At 46.7% G+C, this 22,954-nt stretch overlaps 1 protein-coding gene across 1 annotated transcript; it reads right to left on the minus strand.

Moving 5' to 3' along the window:
• Nucleotides 1-25: 25 nt before the first annotated feature.
• On the minus strand, nucleotides 26-21,364 carry KLHL6 (kelch like family member 6). Its single transcript, XM_063166474.1, has 7 exons — nucleotides 21,038-21,364; nucleotides 16,299-16,464; nucleotides 10,420-10,869; nucleotides 8,075-8,312; nucleotides 4,591-4,793; nucleotides 3,322-3,535; nucleotides 26-991 (listed from the first exon to the last, which is right to left on the minus strand). Exons 1-7 carry the CDS (start codon nucleotides 21,295-21,297, stop codon nucleotides 690-692), a joined length of 1,833 nt encoding a protein of 610 aa, XP_063022544.1. The 5' UTR covers nucleotides 21,298-21,364; the 3' UTR covers nucleotides 26-689.
• Nucleotides 21,365-22,954: the final 1,590 nt, after the last annotated feature.

Below are 22,954 nucleotides of genomic sequence, written 5' to 3' on the forward strand. Positions count from 1 at the left end.
CGCACACAGCAAAGGAAAGGGAAACTTCGGTTTGGCCTGCTTTATTTAGAAAACAGCCGCAGTGAATGTTCCGTGGAAAAAAATTAGCGTTCATTTACATTTGCAGCCTGTGCAGTCTCTTTCTTGGGAATGACAGCAAGGTTTGCAAACTGAGATGGATTTGGTTTGGTCATGCAAAAAAACCAACAAAGTATCTTCAAACAAACAAACAAACAAACTGGTTCAAACTTACTCTAATGTGCCAAACACTGGGAGAAAAAAAGCACAGCTTTGGAAGACACAACGTTATGACCTACCAAAGTTACAAATATTTAATTCCAAAAGCAACTTCTCTTTTTTTACTAGTAGGTATTGCAAATCCAACTTAACACAATAAATAGGTGACCAAACTCTGGGACCAGACTGAGCCAGTTCAAGCACATTGCAGGGTAGATATAGCTGGGAAGTAAATTTCCCACCTACATTTCTTTGCCTGATTCGAGGTATTGTGCTGGCAGGAGTAAAGTACAGCTGGTCCCTTTGTTTTTCTGTGGAGGGAAGGAATGAAGATAACTTAAGGACCTAATGTACAAACACAAGGACTGAGCATATATACAGACGCCCCAGAGGGGCTGCGGTGCTGTTCCATCACTGCTGCCCAGCTCAAAGCCGTGCTCGCTGCGGTCCGTGCGGGACAGAGCTCCTGCGGCTCAGACAGAAACTGCCCCGGGCACGACCTTGCGGACGGGCGTGTAGGACTTCCTGAGGGTAACGCTGCCGTGGTGAGACACCCCCCGCGGCAGGACACACTCCTCCGTCAGCTTCTGAGTTTCAGGGTCCCAGCAGAGCACGGTTGCGATGACTTCGTTCTTTTCATCCCGGCCGCCGGTGATGAACAGCTTGTTGTTGCAGGGGGAGATGCCACAGCTGGCTCTCTCGTGGCTGAACTGAGTCACCAGGCACCATGTGTCCTCCCGGGGGCTGTAGGAGTACAGGGCCTTCATTGCCCCACCTGCGAAGGAAATGGACATTGGTTTGCACTGGCCGTTCCTGGAAGGGATTTTAATTCAACCATCCACTTCAACAAGATTCTGTTCCTGACATTTGTAAGAATGGTTTGTGCCCCAAAGCCAAGAAAAAAACAAGGTCACGGGATACTTTATTGTTTTGAAAGCCTGATCTGCAGAAGGCTACTTATTGTTCATAAGGCTGTGGAATTTAGGGCCAGAACAAACTGCTGTGATCCTTCAGTGTGACCACAGAGCACCTAACAACAGATCTTCCTCATACCTGCTGCTCCAGCTAAGGACACAGCTTCAGGAAAATGCTATTTTGTTTAAAATTCCTTAGATCGTGGAGGACCAGCTGTGGTAAACCATCACTGCTAGAAATGGGAACAGGATTTTCCCACTCATTCCTCCATCCATTAATCCTCCTTCTTCCTGGAACTGGCTGCTTTCAAAAACTCTTCCTTGTTTAGAGTTTGTCAGACTGAATCAATAATCTTTCTATGGGTTTGTTAAACAGAGAGTGACCTTCAGTTTCTCTGTGTTTCCCAAAAGTGAAGTTATTAATGATTCTTAGTAAAGGTTCTTAGTGCACCTTTTCAATCTTGCAGTGTCCTTTTTTCTTGAAAATATGGTCAATACCTCAATTCTCATGAAAGGCTATGAAAATATATTCCCTCCTGAGATTACCAGCAGCTAAATGGTTCCTATTCTGAAAATTGCAGGCACTGAATGGGTTTTCTGTATTAGCTGTACAGAATCCCAGAATTGTTAGGGTTGGAAGAGACCTCTGGAGATTACCCAGTCCAACCCCTCTGCCAAGGCAGGGTCACCTGGAGCAGGTTACACTGGAATGCATCCAGGTGGGTTTGGAATGTCTCCAGAGAGGGAGACTCCACAGCCTCACTGGGCAGCTGTTCCAGTGCTCTGCAACCCTCAACACAAAGAAGTCTTTCCTCAGGCTGAGGTGGAACTTCTTATGTTGTAGTTATGGTCATTGTTCCTTGTCCTGTCCCTGGCCACCTCTGAAAAGAGTCTGGCACTGTCCTTCTGGATAGGGAAACCTTGAACCTTGGTCTTATTGATGAGGGCAGCAATGCCTGGCATCCTCCCTGCTGGCAAAGTGAGCATTTACCTGTGGTACTTATAACAGATGCTGAGTTTGACAATACTAGTGCAGCACCTGAGGGGTGATCAAGTCATTCAAAGGTGAGGTAATTGGAACTGAAAACAGACATTGTTAGTTGTGGTGATTCACCTGGCAGCTGGTAATTCATCAGTCTGTGTCATTTGATTGCTTTGGATGCAGTTACCAAATGCTCTTTTATCTTTTAAACTTCAGATGGGGCTGATTCCTATCCAATTAGAGTAGATTTGTTTCTCAGATAGATAAACAAGAGATTTACTAGTGGGTGTTGCTGTCTGAAAGATGTTGAATGAATGTGACTGGAGTATCATGTCCATTTTATCAGGAGTTATGTCAGCTAGCCCATAAGTCATGTGCCTTCTCTGTCATCCTGTGCAAACAGGGTGAGGTCAGCTCCAGTGCTGAGGAAAAGCACGAGGTATATTTGTACACAAAAGGGGTGTGTGTGTGTGTGTGTGTATGTGCACACACATGCAGATTATAAATCTCCCTCCAGAGCACCATTAATCATTTGGTGAATACTCCAGCTCTAAGCCAGCTCTCAGCACCATATTGATTACATTGGAATTCCCTGCAACAAGGCTGAGAGAGGGAGGGGAAACTTTTCAGAGCTCCTGTTTTGGAAACAAATGTTCTTCTTTTCTTTTGGTTTTCCCAGTACCACCTGGAGATGTGTGCAGGCTTTCTCCTCCCCCCAGAGTTCAACTCAACCATCAAACTCTTGTTCTTCCATTTTTTTCTTCCAGTTCTGGTGATTGACTGAATTAACCCCAAGTGCAATCTAGTGAAGGGCTCTGGGTCTTTGTGTCTCAGTGGCTCTGCTCCTCTGACCTGCTCCTAGTACTTTTATCCCTGCATAAAACCTGTATGTGCTGGGTTGTGTAATGCCCCTGGAGAGGAGAGAGGACATGGTGTAGCCATGAGATCATGCCCTCGCCACCATGAACACATCTCTGGCTGGCTTTAAGCTGTCTGGGCAAGCTCCAGCTTTCCAAGATAGCTGCCATGCTAACAGGAGTTTTGACTTGGTGACCTTTGCCTGCTGTTTGTGACCATCCTGGATCCCCAGCCCTCGCTAATCTCACCGGGAAGAGCCATGTGATGACACTCCGTGTGGGTGAAACTCGCAGAAGCACAGGAGCAGGCCCTGCTGGGTGCAGCCAAGGAGAGCCGTGGTGCTGCACTTACCCACCACGTAGATGTGGTCCCTGAAGCTGGCAGCGTTGATGCACTTGGCCTCCACGGGCATGGCAGCCCTGAGGCTCCAGGCGTTGGTGGCCGGGTCGTAGCACTGCGTCTTGTCCGTGGCCAGCTTCCCGTTGGGGCCGCCCCCGATCACGTACAGCTTCTTCTTGTAGCTGGCTGCTGCAAAGGAGCTCACGTTCACCATCAGGGGAGCAGCCTGGCACCAAAGAGAATCGTTAGCAACCGTGGGGAGCAGTCAGACTGATGCCCGTGGGGAGCATTCGCTTTTTAACAGCTGAACTGAAACAAACAAACCTCTCATGAAGCAGAGCCAACAGACTGTATGGCTAACCCCATTCCTTCCAAACTTCAGGAACCTCAAGAGATCAATGTAGGTTAAGTTTCTAGCATGGGGAGGGAGCCTGCAGAATTTTAAGTCGGGCGTCCCTTTTTAAGCAGGGTTCAGAAGATGATGTTTCTAAGGATAAGGGAAAAGATGTTTCTTTTCCATTTTTACATTTTCTTAAGACTGCAAAAACCCTTAATAAAAATATGCTATGTTCAAATGCTGAAATTAAAATTACTTTATCAATAATTCAAAAGCTAGGAAATATCAGAAATGCCAAAAATCTCCTTTACATACTCCCATGCATTGCAAAAAAGCACAAGAAATTTGTTTGTACTGATCTTGCTACTTGCAGCTGTGATTGTTAGAGTCACCCACATTGCTTTGTATAATCCAGAGACAATGGGCTGTATCTGCTGTTATCATGCCTAATCTCATTACTGTCATGGATTAATTAGTTGCCTAATTCTCTCCTCTCATTATTTGAAGTACAGTGAGTAGAACTGGGGGGGAGGGGTGGGTTTAATCTTGTTTACCTTCAAACATGTGCTTTCACTTTAATGTATAACCCATACTATATATAAGGCACAGCTTGATAGACACATTTTGTACACATATTAAATGTGTCAGAGCAGTAGTTTTCAGCCTGTGCTCTGGCTCATGCATACTATATTCTTACTCCTTGATTTATGGACTACTAGCTTTAAAAGCCAACTAAAAAATGGAAAGTTAGGCATTAGATGTCCCACAGGAAATGACTGGCTGTCAGTCCAGGGATTTTTACCTTCTAAAGGATATGCATTTCTATAGAAAAAGTCCAGAAATGCTTAAAAATGATACAAGATCATTTTGATGAATCCAAGCCCTAAGATTTTCTGAATAAAACATTCCAAATAATTAAAATGTTATGTGATGCAGCCTCTTACCTCTGACCAGCAGTTGTGAAAGGGATCATATGCTTCCATGCTGTTGATTCTCTGCATGCCATCAAAGCCCCCAATGACATAGACTTTGCCACCCAACACTGCCATTTTATGTCTCCAGCGCCCAATGTTGAGATACTCAATTTGTATCCATTTGTTGATGGAGGCATTGTATTTCCAGACATCATGCTTTGTTTCTTTGCCACCTGTAATGTACGACATGTGTAAATATGATTGCACAGCTTGTATTTACTTCCAGTAGGCTTAAAATTAAGTGTGTTCTCTCACAATGGAAAGTAAATCCTTGTTACTGATTGTTAAGTGGTCCTGTTACAACAGAAGAAAATTTCTGCATTTAGAAATTTATGAGTTTAATAAATAAGTTATAAGAAATTATAAGTTTCTGAACAATTTCTGCAGCCAAATATTCAGTGAAGATAAATCACTGTTCCTCACTTTACCAGACCACAACCACTTTCATTTCAATACTGAGTGCATGACCAACCACACAGCAAGGCGACATGCAGGAGATTTTTGTGAACACCAGGGCTTTGCAGAACTGCTGCAAAGGGACAAACAAACAAAGGTGATTTAAGTAAGCTAGTGGAGGATGCTGCAGCTGGTAGTGCCAAATCCCTTGAAGACAGGCATGCACTGGAAAACTGCCAGGTTGTGCAGGGAAGATCCAGCCAGCCCTGTGGTTTGCATCATAAAGCAAAAGACCTGACTGAACTCCTACCAACAATAGTCCTGCAGGACTTGCAAGTTTTACTATTCAACCCTGGGACCGTATGGCTGGGATCCCATTTTTGTGCCTCTCCTTCTGGTCTCTTTCTCTACAGTCTTGGGTAAGCTTCATATTTATAGCTTGAAGATCAAAACTGGACCCTGCAAACTCATTCTAGAGCTGACCTGCAAGTGGATCTTTGCTTGTGCTAAAGCAGAGAGCAGTGTTCTAAACAGGAGCTGTTGTTTGCCTACAGTTTCTGGTGTAACTGTAATACAAACAGATCTAGTTAAGCCTGAAACCACATTTACAGACTGAGTAGCTTATTCCATCATCTGCAACCTGATTAAACATTTGCTTCACTGGTGAATATACTGAAAAGAGAATTCATATTCCATTGAGAAAATGTCTGCCTTCATTGGTATTCTGTAGTGCAGACAGATCACTGCAAACTGATGGAGCCTATCTCTGGGCCAAACAGCAGATTGAATGGGAGATAATTAGCATGCTAGAAAGAGTCATTTGTAATGCTTTTGTCCCAGTATTTTTCACATGTATGTGGTGAATTTTATTTGCACTCAAATAGCTGAAGTGGCCAAAGGGGCTGAATGCAGCATTCATGGCTACAATGGGGCTGAGAGACTGCAGGTGTTCCCTTTACTCTCCCTCGAAATTTCCCTTTGACTTCAGCTTGTGCTTTCCTCCACAGGCTGAAACTCATGTGTTAACTTGAGCTGGACCAGTGGGTGAATTTGCTGCACATCAGGGGACAGGGAGAGATTTTTAGAGGTTTATTTTGTTTCTGTTTTACCTCTGGACAACAATTCTTTCTAATTTGAAGAGAAATTGTACCTAAATTAGTAAAAGCATCAGAATGGTGAATGATAATTCATGTCATTTTTAGTTATGCTGCAAATGTAGTGTTTCAGGCCATCCAGTCAAAGCACTGAAAGTGTTTTGGGGAAATCATGATCTAACAGTAGTCATAATCTTGTGCAAAGGACTTTTTGAGATGCTAAAGGAGCAGGAAGACTCCAGACTGTATCAAGATATGGAGGGAAATGAGCACATGGAAGGGGAGATGAAGTTAGGAAAAATGAAAGTCAAGTTAGAGCAGAAGCAAATTAGAGGAGCTAAAGAAAGAAAACAAAAGTAGAAGGACATGCAGGAGGAAGCAGCTGTTTAATCAGGATTGAGACACTAATAATTGGTTTAGCTGAGAAAAACATGCTAATGGCTTTGGTGCACTCAGCCTTTTATTTGTGTGCAAAGGGCAAAAAGGTGAAAGGCAATGAGGGAATGGAGATAGGGACTCAGAGATATAAAAGTAAGCAGAGAAGGAAGAAGAGAAGGTGTGAGAATGGAAGGAAAGAGAAAGCCAGCTTAGACTCACCACAGCAGGGAATGTGTTAGCCTGGCCTGGAGGTAGCCTGGATAGAACATAAAATAAAAGTGGAGAAGAGACATTGGAAAAGATGTCAGGAATAAAAGAATGCAATAAGCCTTGAGAAGGAGGAAAGAGCTACAAATTGAAGGCAAATGGAAAAAAGACCTCTCAACTCAAGGGTGTGAAGGTGAGGGGAATATTCCCTAGCTGGAATGTTTGACTTAGGTTTCTCTGTACAGCTACCTTTTAACAGGGGTGCTAATGCCAGAAACTCTCTATGGTGGACTGAAAGGAAAACCTTCTTTATTTGCAGTTATGGAAACAATAATCTATTTCTTATCTCAGGATAAAGCTTTAATAAATGTTAAATTGGAATGAAGTATCAAAAAAATGTGGATTCCCAAAAGAAAGAATGCAATGGAAGATATTTGAATAAAGGCAGTGGACCACTATTCACACTTAAGAAAAGCATTCACACTTTGGCCTACTCTCCTCCTTTCTACTCTTCTGTTTTGATGGAGTATAGAATCTGGTGGGCAGTTTTGCAGAAAGGAAGTATTCTACCTGTGAATGCCCTGCTCTGTATCATGGCCTGTAATGCCACAGTGATGAAAAGCTTGCTGCCACTTTTCTTCTGGAAGCAGAACAAGATCATCCAATTTGGTTTTTGACAGGCCATCAAAAGCAGATGTCAAACTGGCTAACAAGCTTGATTTTAACATTTTGATTGTCAGAGTAAAATCTCTGTAGCTCTGGGATCAGACCCCTGTGTGGAGCTCAATTGTATTTGTGTGGGAAGTTAAATACATCTCCTGAAGCTCTTGGGATGGTGATCAGCACATGAGCTGTCCAGACCCACCCTGGGTGTCTGGAACATGGGATTTCATCTGGCTTTGACAGTTTATACTGCCAAGTTAATAACTGTGGGTGGGCAGGTCTAGAGTCCTCTGTGATGGCAGCTTTCAGGGGGCAGCCAAACATCAGTGACAGTTCCCTGCAGGTTCTTGACTGACTTTTGCAGAATGACTCAGATTCTGGCAGGATTTTGCTAATGCATGTGGAGCTTCAAATGAACTCGTCACGAGGAGATGCTGCAGTGATTTGTCATTTCATGTTTGGTAAACTGTTCCCAAGAACCCTCCTGTGACCTTGTCACAGTTTAGGGTGCTGCCCGCATGTACCTATGCCTATAGATCAGTGTTGTTTGAGAAGGAATCCTGTGCTCAAATCAGAGCTAGGCAGTGTCCTTACACATCCAGTGCTCTCTGGAGCATGTCCAAAGCCAAAACATTAAAATACCTGCAGTGCTTAATTTTTCTAAAACTGCCACTTTGCTCCCCCCTTGCACTCCCAGTCGATGTCTTGTTCCTTACCTGATATGTAGACTTCATTTTTCAGAGTTATGCATGCAAACTCCACCCATTTTTTATTCTCATTCTCTGGCTCCTGCTCTGTGATTGGTAATTTTGCTACTTCCAGACGGCTTCTCCTCAAAGGATCCAGGCAAGTCACTTCTGCTACAAACTTCTCATCTTTTGTACAGCCCCCTATGATCATAAACACCTCAGACTGGAACTCGTGCATCCTGGGCTTGGTCCTTTCTGTAATGATCTAAATGCAAGTGAGACAGAGTGAGTACACAGGGCACTTATACCTACAATTACAGAAAGGCCCAGTGACCTTTTCTTTGATTACCTGTTTTTCAAATCACAGCAGGCTTACATCAACTGAACCAATCAGCCAATGCTTTCTAAGTTGAAAGCCTGAAAAGCATCCTAGAAGCATTCAGTAGAGGTTGCTGTGTCCTTCTTTCAGCAGGATTTTTCCAACTCTGAACTTACATGCTTTTGCCTACCTACCAGGATCCTTTCCTTTTAGGAATTACCAGGTTGGCACCAAGAGCTATGCAGGTGAGCAGTAGTGACAAGGCTGGGTGCACATCAGGTGCTGAAAAGGACAGGCTTTATTTGGGTTGACAGAGTGATGGCAGGGTAGGGGGGCCCCAAGGTTTGTGTATGCCTTGGGGAGCTCAGAGAGAGCAAGAGTGCAGTTAGTGCTAGCAGAAAATAAGTGCTCTCATTGTTTGTCCTGAAGAGATATGTTAGTGTCAGAACAATAACAATTTTCAGCTGTGGAGGGGTTATTTTTATTTGTTTCTTTGTGTATAAGCTCTTACCTCAAGCCAAAATTAGAAGGCTTATTTAAAGCCAACACCAGGCTCTGAAATGTGCTTAGCTCTAATTTACTGCTTGTTGGCTCAGTTTGTTGGCCAGGTCTTTGTTTCAGGGACACTGGAGAAGTTCACTTGCCAGGTAATGTTCACCAGGAGCAAAGAATGCAAGGGGTGCTTGGAAACTTGTGTTCTCCTTGGAGGAAATGCTTGCAAACAAGACCCACAGGTTAAGTGTGCGTCAGGAGGCAACTTGCTTAAAGTTCTACCTCTCTTTCTGCTTTTACCATGTTTCTATAAATCGGTATCATTTATCCATATTAGAAGATATTATCTACACGGACACGAATCTTGCATTTTGACCATGTCCAGAAAATGAATTGCACATTTTTACAGAACGTGAGTCCCGGAACTTGCCAGCTTCCAGGACTGTGTTTGAACCTGCCTGCCACCATGGCCAGGCGTCAGCCCCGGGGAGGGCAGCTGGCAGGCAGCCTCCCGCGGCTGTGCCTTTGAAGATGGGTGTAATTAATGCTGTGCAGCCCGGGGCAACGCTCCTTCATCTGCCCGCATGCACCTGACAGCGCTGCTCAGCGGGACGGGCTTGCTCAGGGAGCTCCCTCGGACTGGCCGGCACTGCCCCAGCTCGCCGAGCAGGGTCTCACACAGCCACCAGCACAAGGAGTGCTTGGGCTGTCCCCCTGCCCTGTGACACAGGTGACACAGGTGACACAGGTGACACAGCCGCCTGAGCGATGGGCCCAAAACGCCCTCCTGCCCTCCTGTGACTCCGCTGAGGAGGGACGCGTTTCCTCACTCCTGTTGTGCAATCTGACCTCTTGGCTGCTCTCCCCTCTCCCCCATATCTTGGCCAAGGAGATGTGACTGATACCCAGCTTTCCAAAGGCAATGGAAGAACCTGAGATCCACCGCAGCCTGCACTGAGCAGGCAGGACAGGACTCGACTGGGTGTCAGGATTAATGTGTCTCTTTGGGTGCAGGGACCTCTGCAAATGGCAGATGGGCAGTCCTCCCCTCTGCAAAGACACTGTCTTCTTCACAGGAGGGAGAATATTTCCTTTATGAAACATTTTCCCCATAAGTAACAGGGGAAGATGCTACATATTCACATTTGAGTTATTACAGATTGTGGCATGGTTTGGTGGGGAAATTATTCCCCTTTTCTTAGGCTTGAAGTAATAACTGAGAGGGTGAGGTGTCAGGGCTAGCACCATTTGCCTTTTTACTAGAGAAGCTACCTGGGGTCTTCATTTAGCAAGAGTGTGTCTGAGGGGTCAAGCTCAGGTGTTCATAAAAAGGAAGCTGTGCACTTTGATTTAAAACAAACAACCCACCAAAATCTTCTGAATTGTCTCAGACAGCGGGATAAATTCTGAGGCCCATTTTGACTTTTCAGTAGCGCCAGTCAGTGGAAATTCAGTGTGATTACCTTTTTCTGCCCCATGGCGCTGCTCCTTTCAAATCAATTTCTGAGCTGAAGCATGAGACATTTACAAAGAGTGGCTAATACCTTCCTGTTTTACTCACCTCATTGCCTGACAGATGGTACATTCTTGCTTCTTGGAGCAAAGGAAAGACATCTGGACACTGTCTAATGAGTTGATCAGCTTCAACAGTCTCTACAAAGTACCAAGGGTCCAAGAGGGGCAGGCGGACGTTCTCCAGCACGCAGGGCAGGAGGGAAAAGCGCTCGGACTCCTTGTAACGGACCCAGCTCATCACGGTTTCGAACACCTGCGCCTCCTCCGTGACGCAGAGCTCGTCGCTCTTCAGCGTGCTGCACAGGATGTCTGCCGGCAGCTCCAGGAACTCCTCGTAGTTCAGGACCTGGGTGAAGTTCTGGATGATGTAGTTCTGTACCTGCTGCTTGAGGCTGTGCAGGGCGTGGGCATCGGCCAGCCTCAGGATGCCAACGCAGTTCTCCGGCTGCAGGGCTTCGGTGAGAAAATTGGCACAAGCATCTACCATGCGCAGGAACTGTGGGCACAAAAAGCTTCTATAAGCACAGAAGGGTTAATGGAAACTGTCACAGGGGAGCTATGGAGCAACCAGCCATGCCCAATACAGCAAAGAGCTGGGGGAGACAAGAATTGGATCATCTGAGCACAGGTATCTCCCAAGATCTGCAGTCTGAAATAAGAATTTCTCCCTTCCACTGCTTTTATTCCCTATGCATCCAATTGCTCCTTTCCCCTCTTGCAGGATGCAGAAGACCTGTGACAGTCATGAATTTTCTTTGTTTCACAAAAGGGTTTCCTACTATTCCCTTTTCCTCCATGAGATCTCCAAGCACTGGCAATCATGGAGTTACAAAGCACAAATAAGGACCCCAGGCATCCAATTTGCTTCCCCTGCTTCATCTTGCATGTCAGCTCAGACCAGCCAGAACAGAGCCTGGGTTTAGAATGAAGGTGGCTCCACTGTCTGCATTTATGCTCCTGCCATCCAAACTCCAAATGCATCTTATGAGAGCAGTGGGAAATGAGCACTGAGGTCTGGGAGGTTTGGAGTGTGCTGCCCCAGAAGGAATGGGCAGCAGTCCTTGCCTGGGGTGAGTGGCAGGAAGAGATTGACCATCAGCAATTCTTTTGAGATTCCTAACAGACAGGACTTTCTGGTAAGAATCTGTTGTGGGGGAGGCCTTCAGAGGATCTAGTGACCTTTGTCATCACCATTGGCTGAAAAAAATATTGATATGCATTTTACACACAGAGTCTCCTTAATCAGAGAACTGTCTATGTTTGCATTCAATAAGGCATCACAACACGGTCATAAATTTCCTTGGCAAAATAACCCCACCCAAGGTCCCAAATGCACATATTCTGGGCCACAGGTGCCTACAGGGTATTCCTAAAAACTGTGATCTGAGCTGGATTGCTGATGATTATTCAGGAATTAAGAACCAGTTTTGGGTAGAACTGATCAGTTACAGTGCTTCATCCTAATGGATTTCCCATCACCTCTGTAATTTCAGGTACAAATACTGCCACTGAACAATGCAATCATGCTGTGTGAAGAAATCAAAGCTGTCAATTTTGAATTCCAGGAAAATATTGGAAAGGGTTTATATTTTATTCATGTTGGTTTAAATTAAAAAAAAAAGAACCAAACTTTACAGCTTTCTGCAACCATTCAGTGTCTCCCCTCACACAAAATTTGTGGCATTGTGCAGAGTACTTAAATCATGTATTTCTTTCTGAAAGATACTTCTGAAGTAGGAGGTGGTGAATTTATAGGTGTTAATAAAAAAGTTACAAATATATTGGAAAGTACAATCTTAATTTGAGACTGGTTGGTTGATGGGTCAGAGCTAATGCTGTGCATTTCCATCTGTGCTTTTTGTGTTGTTTTTCCGTCCAGTGTCAGCAAGTAAACCATTTTAACTCATGTTTTCTCACTGGGGAAGGTTGTGCAATAGTAATTGAGGGGCAAAGAGGAAGCGAAACATTTTTAAACACTGTAGTATGTAGATTTGTTTCAGTAATTAGGGTAGAATCTTCCAGACTCGACGGTGTCGTGTTGACATATTTAGACTGTTTATCAGAGCTGAGCGATCGCAGACGCTGTGTACAGACTGCCTGGTTCCTGTTTTACATTTAGATGTGGTCAAAAGTTTAGAGAAATGCAACTGACTGATGAACGAGGCTATGTGAGGTCTCAGAATGTGTGGCCACCACTGACATTAATTGTGATAAAAATCTATCTGTGGCCCACGGTGGCATTGGTGGCACAGCTCAGTGGCACCACGGCACCTGCCACATTCCCCTTGCTTGCTCTCAGGGCTAGCACAAGGCAAGCACTTTGAACTCACCAGGACATTTCCTTGAGGATCTGAAGGGACTTTGCCACCAGGTAGGCTTCAGACCTGAGGCAGGTTAAGCATCAGCCTTATTAAGCTTATTAAGCATAAGCATTCAAAGTTGTCAGTAATGAGACACATAAAACCCCACACCTAGCATTTGCCAAGGTCATTCATCGAGTCATCTGTGAGTCTGGGAATAGACCCCGAAACAACGTTCTCACAGCCTGCAGCAAACCTCGCTAGAGTTCTCTAATTATTTATACATGGCTCGTTAAGAGCGGTGCTGAGGAGGTGAAGGGAGGTGCACGGTGCTCTCACGGCCAGCAGGCCCCACTCCCTCACTGCGGGGCTGTTTGTGGCCACGCAAATGCAGAACTGCGAGGTGTGGGTGTGAGAAACAGCCCTGCTGAGGGCTCCACCGGAGAGCCTGCGCTGCTTGGGAGCGAATCAAGGCAGGACTTTCCCTGGTTCTGCTCCTCATCTCTGTGCTGCACTGACTCCCCACCACTGCCTTCATTTAGACACTAAATTCCCCCCAAAACTCCCCCAAAACTTGCTGGCATATGTCAGTCAGTCCCAGGAGAGCAAGTGGCTGACTCAAGAGAGCATCAGAAGGAAGACAACTCTGAGCCTCTGCTCCATCTGCTCTGATTATTCTTGCAGAGCTCTGAATTTTCTGTTTGTCCACTGTGAGTACCCCTCCTAATGCCAATCCAGGCACTTTAAAAGCCCTGTTCCCTGAGAACAGTTTCTTCAATAAGTTAGTCCTTCTCCTAATACCCATTTGAATCCAGGTTCTCACTTGCTAGAGACATCCTATATGCTTACTTGGCCTCTAGTTGGCTCTCACTCTGACTAGTAAAATTTGCTCTCCCCATATGAGTCTTTGCTTGTTTTCGATTCAATGGTGGAGTGTAAGCAGTGCCAGCAGCCCTGCCTCCAGCTAGAGCCCCCAGAAAGGGAAGGGATTGGGGACTGAAAGGTCTCTCATTCACAATCCCTCTCTGCATGCAGCACACTGTGGGGCCGGATCCTGCACCCTGCAGCGGCTGACCCTCGGCTGTGGCTGCAGGGACAGTCCTGTCCCGGCTCGGCGGTGACACCTGCGCCCCGAGGGACCCTGGCCAGAGCAGAGGGGCACAGACCTCTGCAGGGCTGCTCCGCGGGGAATGGAGGCGATCTGAGCCCGCCAGAGCCGGCTGAGGGGCACAGCCCCGTTCAGGGCTGCTCCCTGGGGAATGGAGGCGATCTGAGCCTGCCAGAGCCAGCTGAGGGGCACAGACCCCTGCAGGGCTGTTCCTCGGGGAATGGAGGCGATCTGAGCCCACCAGAGCCCCCTGAGGGGCACAGCGCCCTGCAGGGCTGTTCCCGGGGAATGGAGGCGATCGGACCCTGCCTGAGCCAGCCGAGGGGCACAGCGCCCTGCAGGACTGCTCCCGGGGAATGGAGGCGATCTGAGCCCACCAGAGCCAGCCGAGGGGCACAGACTCCTGCAGGACTGCTCCCCGGGGAATGGAGGCGATCTGAGCCCACCAGAGCCAGCTGAGGGGCACAGACCCCTGCAGGGCTGTTCCCTGGGGAATGGAGGCGATCTGAGCCCGCCGGCCCCTCTCCCACCGGAGCTGCCCCGAAGGCCTTTGGTAGCAAACGGTGCCCTCCTGTCCATCGTGGCCTGCAGCCGGCGCCCTGCTCTGCCCTGCCCAGGGCCTCAGGATGGCTGTCAGATATTGGAGCCCTATTTCTCCTAGAATGTAAAGTGGATTAACCCAGGGATGAGGGATGCTTTGGGGTCAGTCAGGCCATCGAGGCTGGTGGTGCTTCAGCCATGGCCTGAGGGCAGAGCAGCCCTGCTCTGCTCAGAGGGGGCAGCTCGGGGCATCCTCCACTGTTACCATTGTACCTGGCATTTCCATGGCAGTGGGCATCACAGCCCTTGGCAATTCCATGGCAGTGGGCATCACAGCCCTTGGCAATGCCATGGCAGTGGGCATTACAGCCTTTGGTGACAATAGTTTCTTTTCCATCTGCTCAGAAGCCTGCTTCCCTCTCACCATTTCTCTGCTTCCACCATCACAGATGATGTGGTCCCTCGCCCAAACCCTGCTGAGGGAATGGGTAATACAGAGGTTTCTGGGGGGCAGGAGCAGTGTAGGCAGGTCTGGAGGTGGTTGCTGAGTTCTGGTGAGGGAAGCAGGGCTCCCTGCCATGGCCTGGGAAGCAGCTGGGATCCTGACCCTTCCCAGGGTGAAAGGATGAGCAGCTTTGCGGGCAGTGTGGGTGGCAGAGGCTGCTGGGCAGGATCCAGGGTGGGCACCAACCTTGCAAGTGCAGTGGCTGGGCAGCCACCAGCCCAGACAGAGGAGGTGACTATTGAACTCATGTTGCAACTGTGCTTTAGGTGGAAAAAATTTGTCTGGCTCGCTTGAGGGTGAGGCTTAGCTGTTCAGCTGTTCCAAACCCTTCACCTGCTTATCCCACCGTGGCAGGGATGCCTGCTCTCCAAACAGCCCTCCACCTCTTCCTACTGTCAGTTTTGACTGCATTTGGTCAAAACTTACTAGAAGGGAATAAAGAAAGGCATAATTACATAAAACTTTTTCAAAAACAGTTTCTAGAGAAAAGGAGATGATTTACATTGGAATATCTCTACTGCAATAATTTAGCTGGGAAAAGAGCCTGATCCCCACCTGGTTACAGCCTCCTGTCAGGGAGTTAAAGAGAGCAATAGGTACCCCCTGAGGGTACCCTGTTTGGGTCCTCCTTTTTAATAAGGTCCTGTTTTAATAGGGTCCTCCTTTTCTCCTAACTGAGCACCCCAAGCTCCCTAAGAAGTTCCTCACAGGACTTGTATTCCAGAAAGCAGGGTTCCAGAACTGCAGAGCAAAATTTCCATGTAAGATTCAAGAATCTGAATTCCCTCATGAACCACAATGGTCACAGAGTTGGGTGTTCTTGCCTTCCCAAATGAGAGGAATGGACACACACACACATTGGCACTTGGCAGGTTGTGTTGCTTACAATTTGTTAGCAATTTGCAGCATGGTAGCAGACACTGCAATTTGGTAGGCCTCACAGGTGATTTACAGGACACGTGAATGCCTCGTGGACCAAAGGCTGAGTAACACTGCCCAGCTCTGGCCTCCCACAGGTCCCAGGCCATGACTAAAACCCTTTACATCACGAGTTCTACAAAGGAGGATGCTAACTTTGGCTGGCAGGTCTCCATCTCAAGGCAGGGGAGACAGAGAGGCAAAGCAGCTTCCTGCTCTGGCCAGCCATGCCAGCTGCTGCCCCTAACCCTTCTGACTGACCTGACACTTTTATAGTTTCAAAGGGAATATTTCAAAGGCACTGCCAGGCAGGCAGCACATGGGAGCAGCTCTTGGAGGCACAGCCAGGCTGTTTTCCTGTTTGCATGGCACTCAGCACAGCAGAATTCCAGTACGTGGCTGCCACTGCTATTTTTTACCGTAATGTAAGTAAATATGAAGCAAAATAGTTCCAGAACCCATGAAATCAGAGAAGTTTGCAGTGTGCTAACCAGGGTAAGATGTGGTGTTGCCAGAACAGAGAGACTGGGTCAGTGCAGCTGAGTTCTCTGTACCTGAAAGAGGCTGGCAGCTTCCAGGACTTTCTGTACATTTTGCTTTGTGATGAGCATCTTGCTGGTGTAAGTGTAGTCCAGGAGTATATTCATGGTTTCTGCATCAACTCCTTTTAGTATGATCTTCTCCTCATATTTCTCTCTTAAATCATTGCAGAACATGGCCCTGGAAAGAAAGGCATTTATCTTTTACTGCATTCCTGTTAGGATGAGGCATTCTGAAAACATTGGGCTATTTAGATTTCAACACAGAATACTCTGATTGCTTCATATTTTATGCAATTACTCCTGTTGAAAAGAAACAAGAAAATCTCTTTTGGTTGCTCTTCTACCTCTGTACTCACGAGTTTGATAAGGCATAGACACATGATGGATTCCTCTGTGTTGTCCCCTACAGCAGACCAGGGGCTCCATGGCTGCAAAAGGCTTTAATACCAATGGGGGGCCAGGGGAGAATGGATAGTGGATTTTCTTCTCATTTAGAGTCCAACTTTTCTTCTGCTAAATTTTGGGATTGTAGAGTTTGTACCTCTTGGCTAGAGAAGCAATTGAATTTGCATGAATTGGACTACTGTTAGTTACTGCCTAACATTTCATAGATGTAGATAGCAACTCTTCTTTGGTGGATAATACTGCAGCTGAAATGTGACCACCAGACATACCTTGGCACTAGGCAAATATTTCATGTGGGGTATAAATCAGAAATTCTCTATTTTAAACCATTTTACATTGTGACAGCTGCAAGACAAACACATCTTCCTCTGCATGTTCAATTCATAGATTTAAGTATTTCTTCCAATGCTTTTTGCTTTTACTTAGGATTTTGATCAGCCCCTTCTTGTTTGCTGCATTCAGAGAACGAGATGTCACATCATTTGGAATCTGTCTCAACAGATCAGAATTACATGAGTCCACTTGTAACTGCATTGGTGAAAAACATGTGCAGATCTAAAGTGTAATTAGAAGCACTCTTTACCCTGCATTCCAAGCCCTTCTTTATTAGTCATACACAATGTTGACAGGACAATGCAACCTGGGAAATGGCTAGAGGTCCCAAGTCTTGGGCCATGCTTTTCTTGTTAAAGAAGTGCCTGAATTAAGCTGTCTGATTGACATATCTTACTGGAACCAAGACATAAACAGATTTTATTGCAAAGCAGTTAGGCACGATGAATGGCAAATGGATGGAAGATACCAGCTGCTACTTGCTCTAAGAACTACCCGTTCCTTACCTCAGCAGAAATTTTATAGCAAGGTCTTGGTTACCTCAGTGTGCAAAACTGCCTCTGGATAGAGAGGCCTAACTTTTGAGCAGGAAATTTGGGCCGAGAAGTTACTTGTCAGAAAAGTTGTTCAGCCAAAATTCTCATTTTTCCTTTCACTCATCTCAGCTCATTAGAGGTTTTTGCTTCTGCCGCTACAGAAATCAGAATATTTCAAAGGCACTTAGACAAGGGCTCCTTGACTTCGGTGACCACAAGACTGGGATCCATTTAGCTTCTCTCCCTCTGGCACCATCAAGGGATGTGTGGGCAGGGGCCATCTGAAAGCAGCAGCCCTGAGTTCCCACTTCTCCCTGGGAATGGGTTTCAGCACGGAGGGGAGGCTGGCACAGCGGAGCTGTTTCGGTCGTGCGGGATTGACGGGTGCCGGATGTTTCATCTGAACGAGCACCAGGCCCATGGAGGGTGCAGGTGGTGTCTGCTCTTCTTCCTTTCATCTCTTAAGCTGGTGACTCCAGACTTGTCTTGACCCATCCCTGTCGGGCAGGTGAGAGTCTCACTTCTGTCCCACAGAGCAGAGTGTTTGCTGGGGTCAGTCAGAGATACCCAGGGTGACACTTGTGCAAGGCTGCTCAGAAACCACCTCAGCATTCTGGTGGCTGTGCACAGGGCTTTGGTCAAAGTGCTTAGGCCTATCTGTCTCCTGATCTTTGTAATTGGCTTAGAGCTGCCATCCACTCCCAATTTCGTAGGGTGTGGACTGATGTAACGTGAGCTGCAGAAATCACACCTCTAAAGCACGGTGCTCTCCCACCAGTTCTGTGCTCTAGATCGTGGCAGGGCTGAACTGGGCAGTGCTGCCCAGGAGAGCTGACTGCTGTGCCCTTCCTTCTGCTCAAGTGGAGACGTTGTCATTCCCACCCCGTGTGCTGGCAGGGGGAACACCTGACACCACCCAGGCCGATCAGGCTGAGCTTCTCTCTTGGGGGTTAAAATGCTGCCTCTGAATCTTTCTGAACTTACCCTCAGGAGGCTCCAAATCCTTCAGATGTGGTTACTAATTCCATTGTATGTTTCCCTGGTTCTTGTCCCTGTGTAATTCTAAGCTGCACCTTTAAACCAACAGGTACTCTAAGAAATGCACATCTGAATTGAGGGCCCAGTACCAAATTTAGATACCTAAAAATGGGTAATTTTAGAAAAAATTCTAAGTTTTTTCTAATTTAGTAAAATAAATGATGGGTTTCAGTTTCATTAAGCACTTTTTAAGCACTCTACCACACTGGAATGCTTGTGCTTGGAATTATGAACCTGACTTCAAACAACCATGCTGGAGCTCAAGGATGCTCTGGAAAATGGCTTCAACCTCTCCCAGCCCCATTCTCCCACTGCTCTTGGGCAGTGCAGGATTAAAGAGCTACTGTTCCACCTTAGCTGGTGTTTCTCTTCTCTGCTTTGCTGTTGTCACAGAGGCAAATGGAGAGTTAATGTTTTTATGTCTGTGGGTGCAGGACATCACAAGAATCAGCCTATCTGCTCTGCAGCAGTGCTGAAGAAGGCCTAGAAGGGGTTAGCTCTGTTTAAGTGCTCCAGTCAGCTGCTGTGGGTGGCCCACACTGTGGCACCAGCCTCAGGAAGGGGTTGTGTAACGTGCAGGGGAGTGAAGCCCATGAGTCACTGGGTCCCTTGGCTTTGCTCCTGTTGGAGCTGTTGGAGGTGCTGTCATAGCATGGAAAGTGCTCACAGGAGCAGTGGGATTTAAGAATTCCTTCTTTCTCTGGGGCCATGCAGCTCCCAGAGAGTTATGGCAAGATGAATGAAGGCTCCTGGTGAGCAGCAGAACCAGCGAAGCTCAGTTCCCTGCAGACTTGCATCCTTCTTTCCCTCCTCACAGTAACCTCAGCTTCCCCTTCCTGAGCCCTCCATTCTCCCTCCTTATTCCTCTCACACACTTCAGGGTCCCTCCCGGGAGCTCAGCTGTGTGCTGGCTGTGCCCAGGGCAGTGTGGTTGTTCTGGGCACTGTGTGCTGCCTGTTACCCTGCGCTGAGGGTGCCAGCCCAGCATCTCTCCTCTCCCAGCTGCAGACTTCCATCAAACTCATGGGAACTTCATGTTTGAGATTTCCATCCTGTTCCAAATGTGATTGAAACTAACCCAAAGAGTCATGACAAGAGGCACTGGCAGACAGTGAGATGCAATAAATCTCAGCTCTGTGGGAAGCCAAGCCAAACAGAAGCACCCAGAGGGGCAGACCCTGCACGCATGTGCAGCTGCCTTGGGGTGGGATGACCTCCAGCCAGGTGTCCCCCCTCCTTCCAAGGGCCAGGATGTAGATCAGGAAAAGCTCAGTGGAAAGCTGGCCAACAGCTGCTCTCATAAAACTATCTTACCTGGTTTTAACTGGGAAGTCCTTCTGATTGCAGCACCTTTACTTATAGTGAAATTGGGTTTTTTTGTCAAAGTATCATTATGACAATTTTGATTTTAATTTGTGCATCTGCTATCCATTGTGCACACAATGCTGGTAAGAAATATTTGGGCATCTCTGCTTTTAGCTGTATATTTTCTCAGATGCAATAAATGTAGTCTCTCTGTAGAAATAATACCTGTCTCCAAATATTCACAGACACAATCTCTATTCTAGATTAGAAAAGCAGAACTGTTCTGGCACTACCAGCAAAGCTTACCAGACTCCATTAAAATTAGCTTTCTGCTCATGTCACAAGTGGTCACAGGTCCTTTTTTCTCGTGTTTCCTCTGTAGCTGTTCAGTCATCTGACCACTTTAGTGGTAAAAAAAGGAAAGAAAAAAATCCCAGCCATGCAAATGTGATGATCTAAATGATATTGTCTAAATGATAATGGAAAATCTGTGCTAAAACTGATACCAAGTTCCTCTGTGTGTTTAAAATTCGTTCTTGTTGGCCAGTATTCTCAGATACAATATCTATTGTATTGAAAGAATGAAAAAATTCAAGCTGACCAAAAGGAGACAGTAAAGTGGCAAAATTGCTTTCAAGGAGATATTTCCCATTACAACTGATTTCCAGATGGAAAATTCCTTCTCTTTCCTCCTCAATAATATAATGCAATATATATTTTTCCCCCGGAATGGTAACAGGAAAAATCAGCAAGTTGCAGAAACCCACTCCTGTTTCAATAAAAATACCCTGCTATCTGAATTCCTCTTTGCCCAGGTCCCAAAGGGAGAAGACAAGTGGCTAAAGATACTTGATTAAAACACCCTTTTCTCATGCACTTGTCTGCCAGTGTTCTGTCTTCCTTTGCGTGCCTCCAGCAGACTTTTTGAGTGCTGGTATCAGAACTCCAGCAAATCTACAGCTTGGCACCTGCCTTATTGAAATCTCCAACTTTAAAAAAGCTGGAAGACCTAAGGAATTAAAGGCTTACTGTGAATTTGCAGACTTTAACACCCAGTTTGCACTCCTTGGAGACCTATAGTTCAAGTCTAAGAAGCACAATAAGTGTACTGGGTTTGTTGGTTACCAGCCTTACCTGAAATAATTGCTTGCTGCAGCAAGGACCACTCGGTGGCAGGAGAACTCCCGGCTGTCCACGCACAGGATGACGTCTGTGAGGGAATTTTCAAGGCGGAGGTTCTCCAGGCCGTTCTGGAGCACCAGAGAGAGACCTGTGTCGTCAAACTTCACCTTCTCACCGCTCGACACTTCCACCAGCTCCCCCATTTTCGGGGAGCACTCATTGTTCAAAGAGATCTCGGGCTCCTCAGAGCTCTTCTCCAGCGTGTCCCCCATTCTCTGGCCAGCCCCGTCTCATTCTGTTGGTGCTTCGATCTAAAAAGAGCTCCTCAGCTTTGGGCAAATCACACTGCAGAAGTTGGGCGGATTTCCTGTCCAGAGGTCTCTGCTTATCTGTAGCTGTCACACACACATAACAGGAAGCCTTGCACTTTCTCATCCTGTTAACACAAACAAAGGGTGGGTTTTTTCAGTGATTTTCAGGCAGTATCAGCGTGTTTAGAAAGGCCTTAAGATGCCTCTGGATGTGAGAAGATTACAAGTGACAGGGACAGCCTGCTTACCACCCTCAAGCCAGTGCCTCGCTGTTATCTGCTGGTTGTATTGATAGGTGCAGCACATGCTTATCAAGCACTCCTGGTGGAATGGGCTACGAAGGGAAAAAGCAAAATATTTTATATTTCTTTTTCCAGGTATGTGGGTATTATAACTGAGCTGGTTTGGGGTTTGGGTTTGGTTTTTAGTAATATGCTTGCATATTCAGAAAGCCCTCCAAGTACATGTTTCTGTCCTCATGACTTGTTAGCCATTGCATGGCTTTTCTTTAGGGCTAAACAGGCTTAACACCCTCAAGGACATGGACCAGCATCAAAGATCTCACAGCTGGCAGTCTTCAGGCTGCACTGCTGGGCACAGGGATGTGGTCCATGCCCTGCCATCAGCTCTGACTAGCAGTGACAGCTCAGGGAGAGAGCCTGGGGAGCAGCGCACCCGCCTCATCCCCACCATCCTCACTGGTGGGCATAGCCTGATGCACAGCTGCATCTGACTTGTGCCCAGGACAGACACGTGGTGGGACCAAGGCTGCACATCTGGCAGTGGGGACTGAGCCTGCAGCATGACAGCAGCACCCAGAGCACAGTGCTGCAGGTTTCACTGTCACCTAAGGGTGGACCAGATCTGCTTGGACATCACCTACATGAGAACCTGACCCAAGCTGAATTAATAAGCAACACAGCCTACTGAGAGTAACCGGGCAAATCCCTGGCCTGCTTAGGAAACTCTCACACTGGGAAGTAGAAAAGCACACTTCTGTCTCCCCCTGAGAGGAATGTAGGACCAGTCCTCACCTTGGTAGCTTGAGTGCTAACCAACCTTGTCTTTGTGATAATTACTTCTAGGAATCCTTGTTTGGCCAATCCACAGGTTCTTACTGTGTGTTTGGTTTCCTCTTTTGTCCGCAGCTTGTAAAGCTGAGCTCACAGTATTATGGGAAACTTGGCTTCCCCTCCTTCCAGAAGGAGGTGAAAGCAGGGTCTGAGAGAGTCTGATTGGAAGATGAAGAGGAAGGAAAGCAAAAAATATCCTGCCTGCTTTCCTCTACCTCCTTGTAATGGGGTTTTCTTCATTTTGTATAGTCTCTGCAGCCCTTTGGCTTTTTCCTTTCCCAGCTGATTTAAATGTATTCCTGCTGCCTTTTGTGCTGAATTTTGCTAATGAATGCTTCCTTTCTAAAGCCAGCCCTTTCTTTCCCATATACTCCTGTAGGAATACAACAAGAAAATTAAGGAATCCCCTCAAAAGTACTAGGTGTGCTTTAAAAATCACAATGCTTTAACCCTATCTTGGGCTAGGTTCTCCTTGTTTATCGCCACAACTTCTGACCTTTGGGAATTCATCCTATCAGGCTTTTCTCTGACGGTGAGAGGTTTCA

This window comes from Melospiza melodia, chromosome 12 (genome assembly GCF_035770615.1).
Source record: "Melospiza melodia melodia isolate bMelMel2 chromosome 12, bMelMel2.pri, whole genome shotgun sequence".
Taxonomy (NCBI): Eukaryota; Metazoa; Chordata; class Aves; order Passeriformes; family Passerellidae; genus Melospiza; species Melospiza melodia.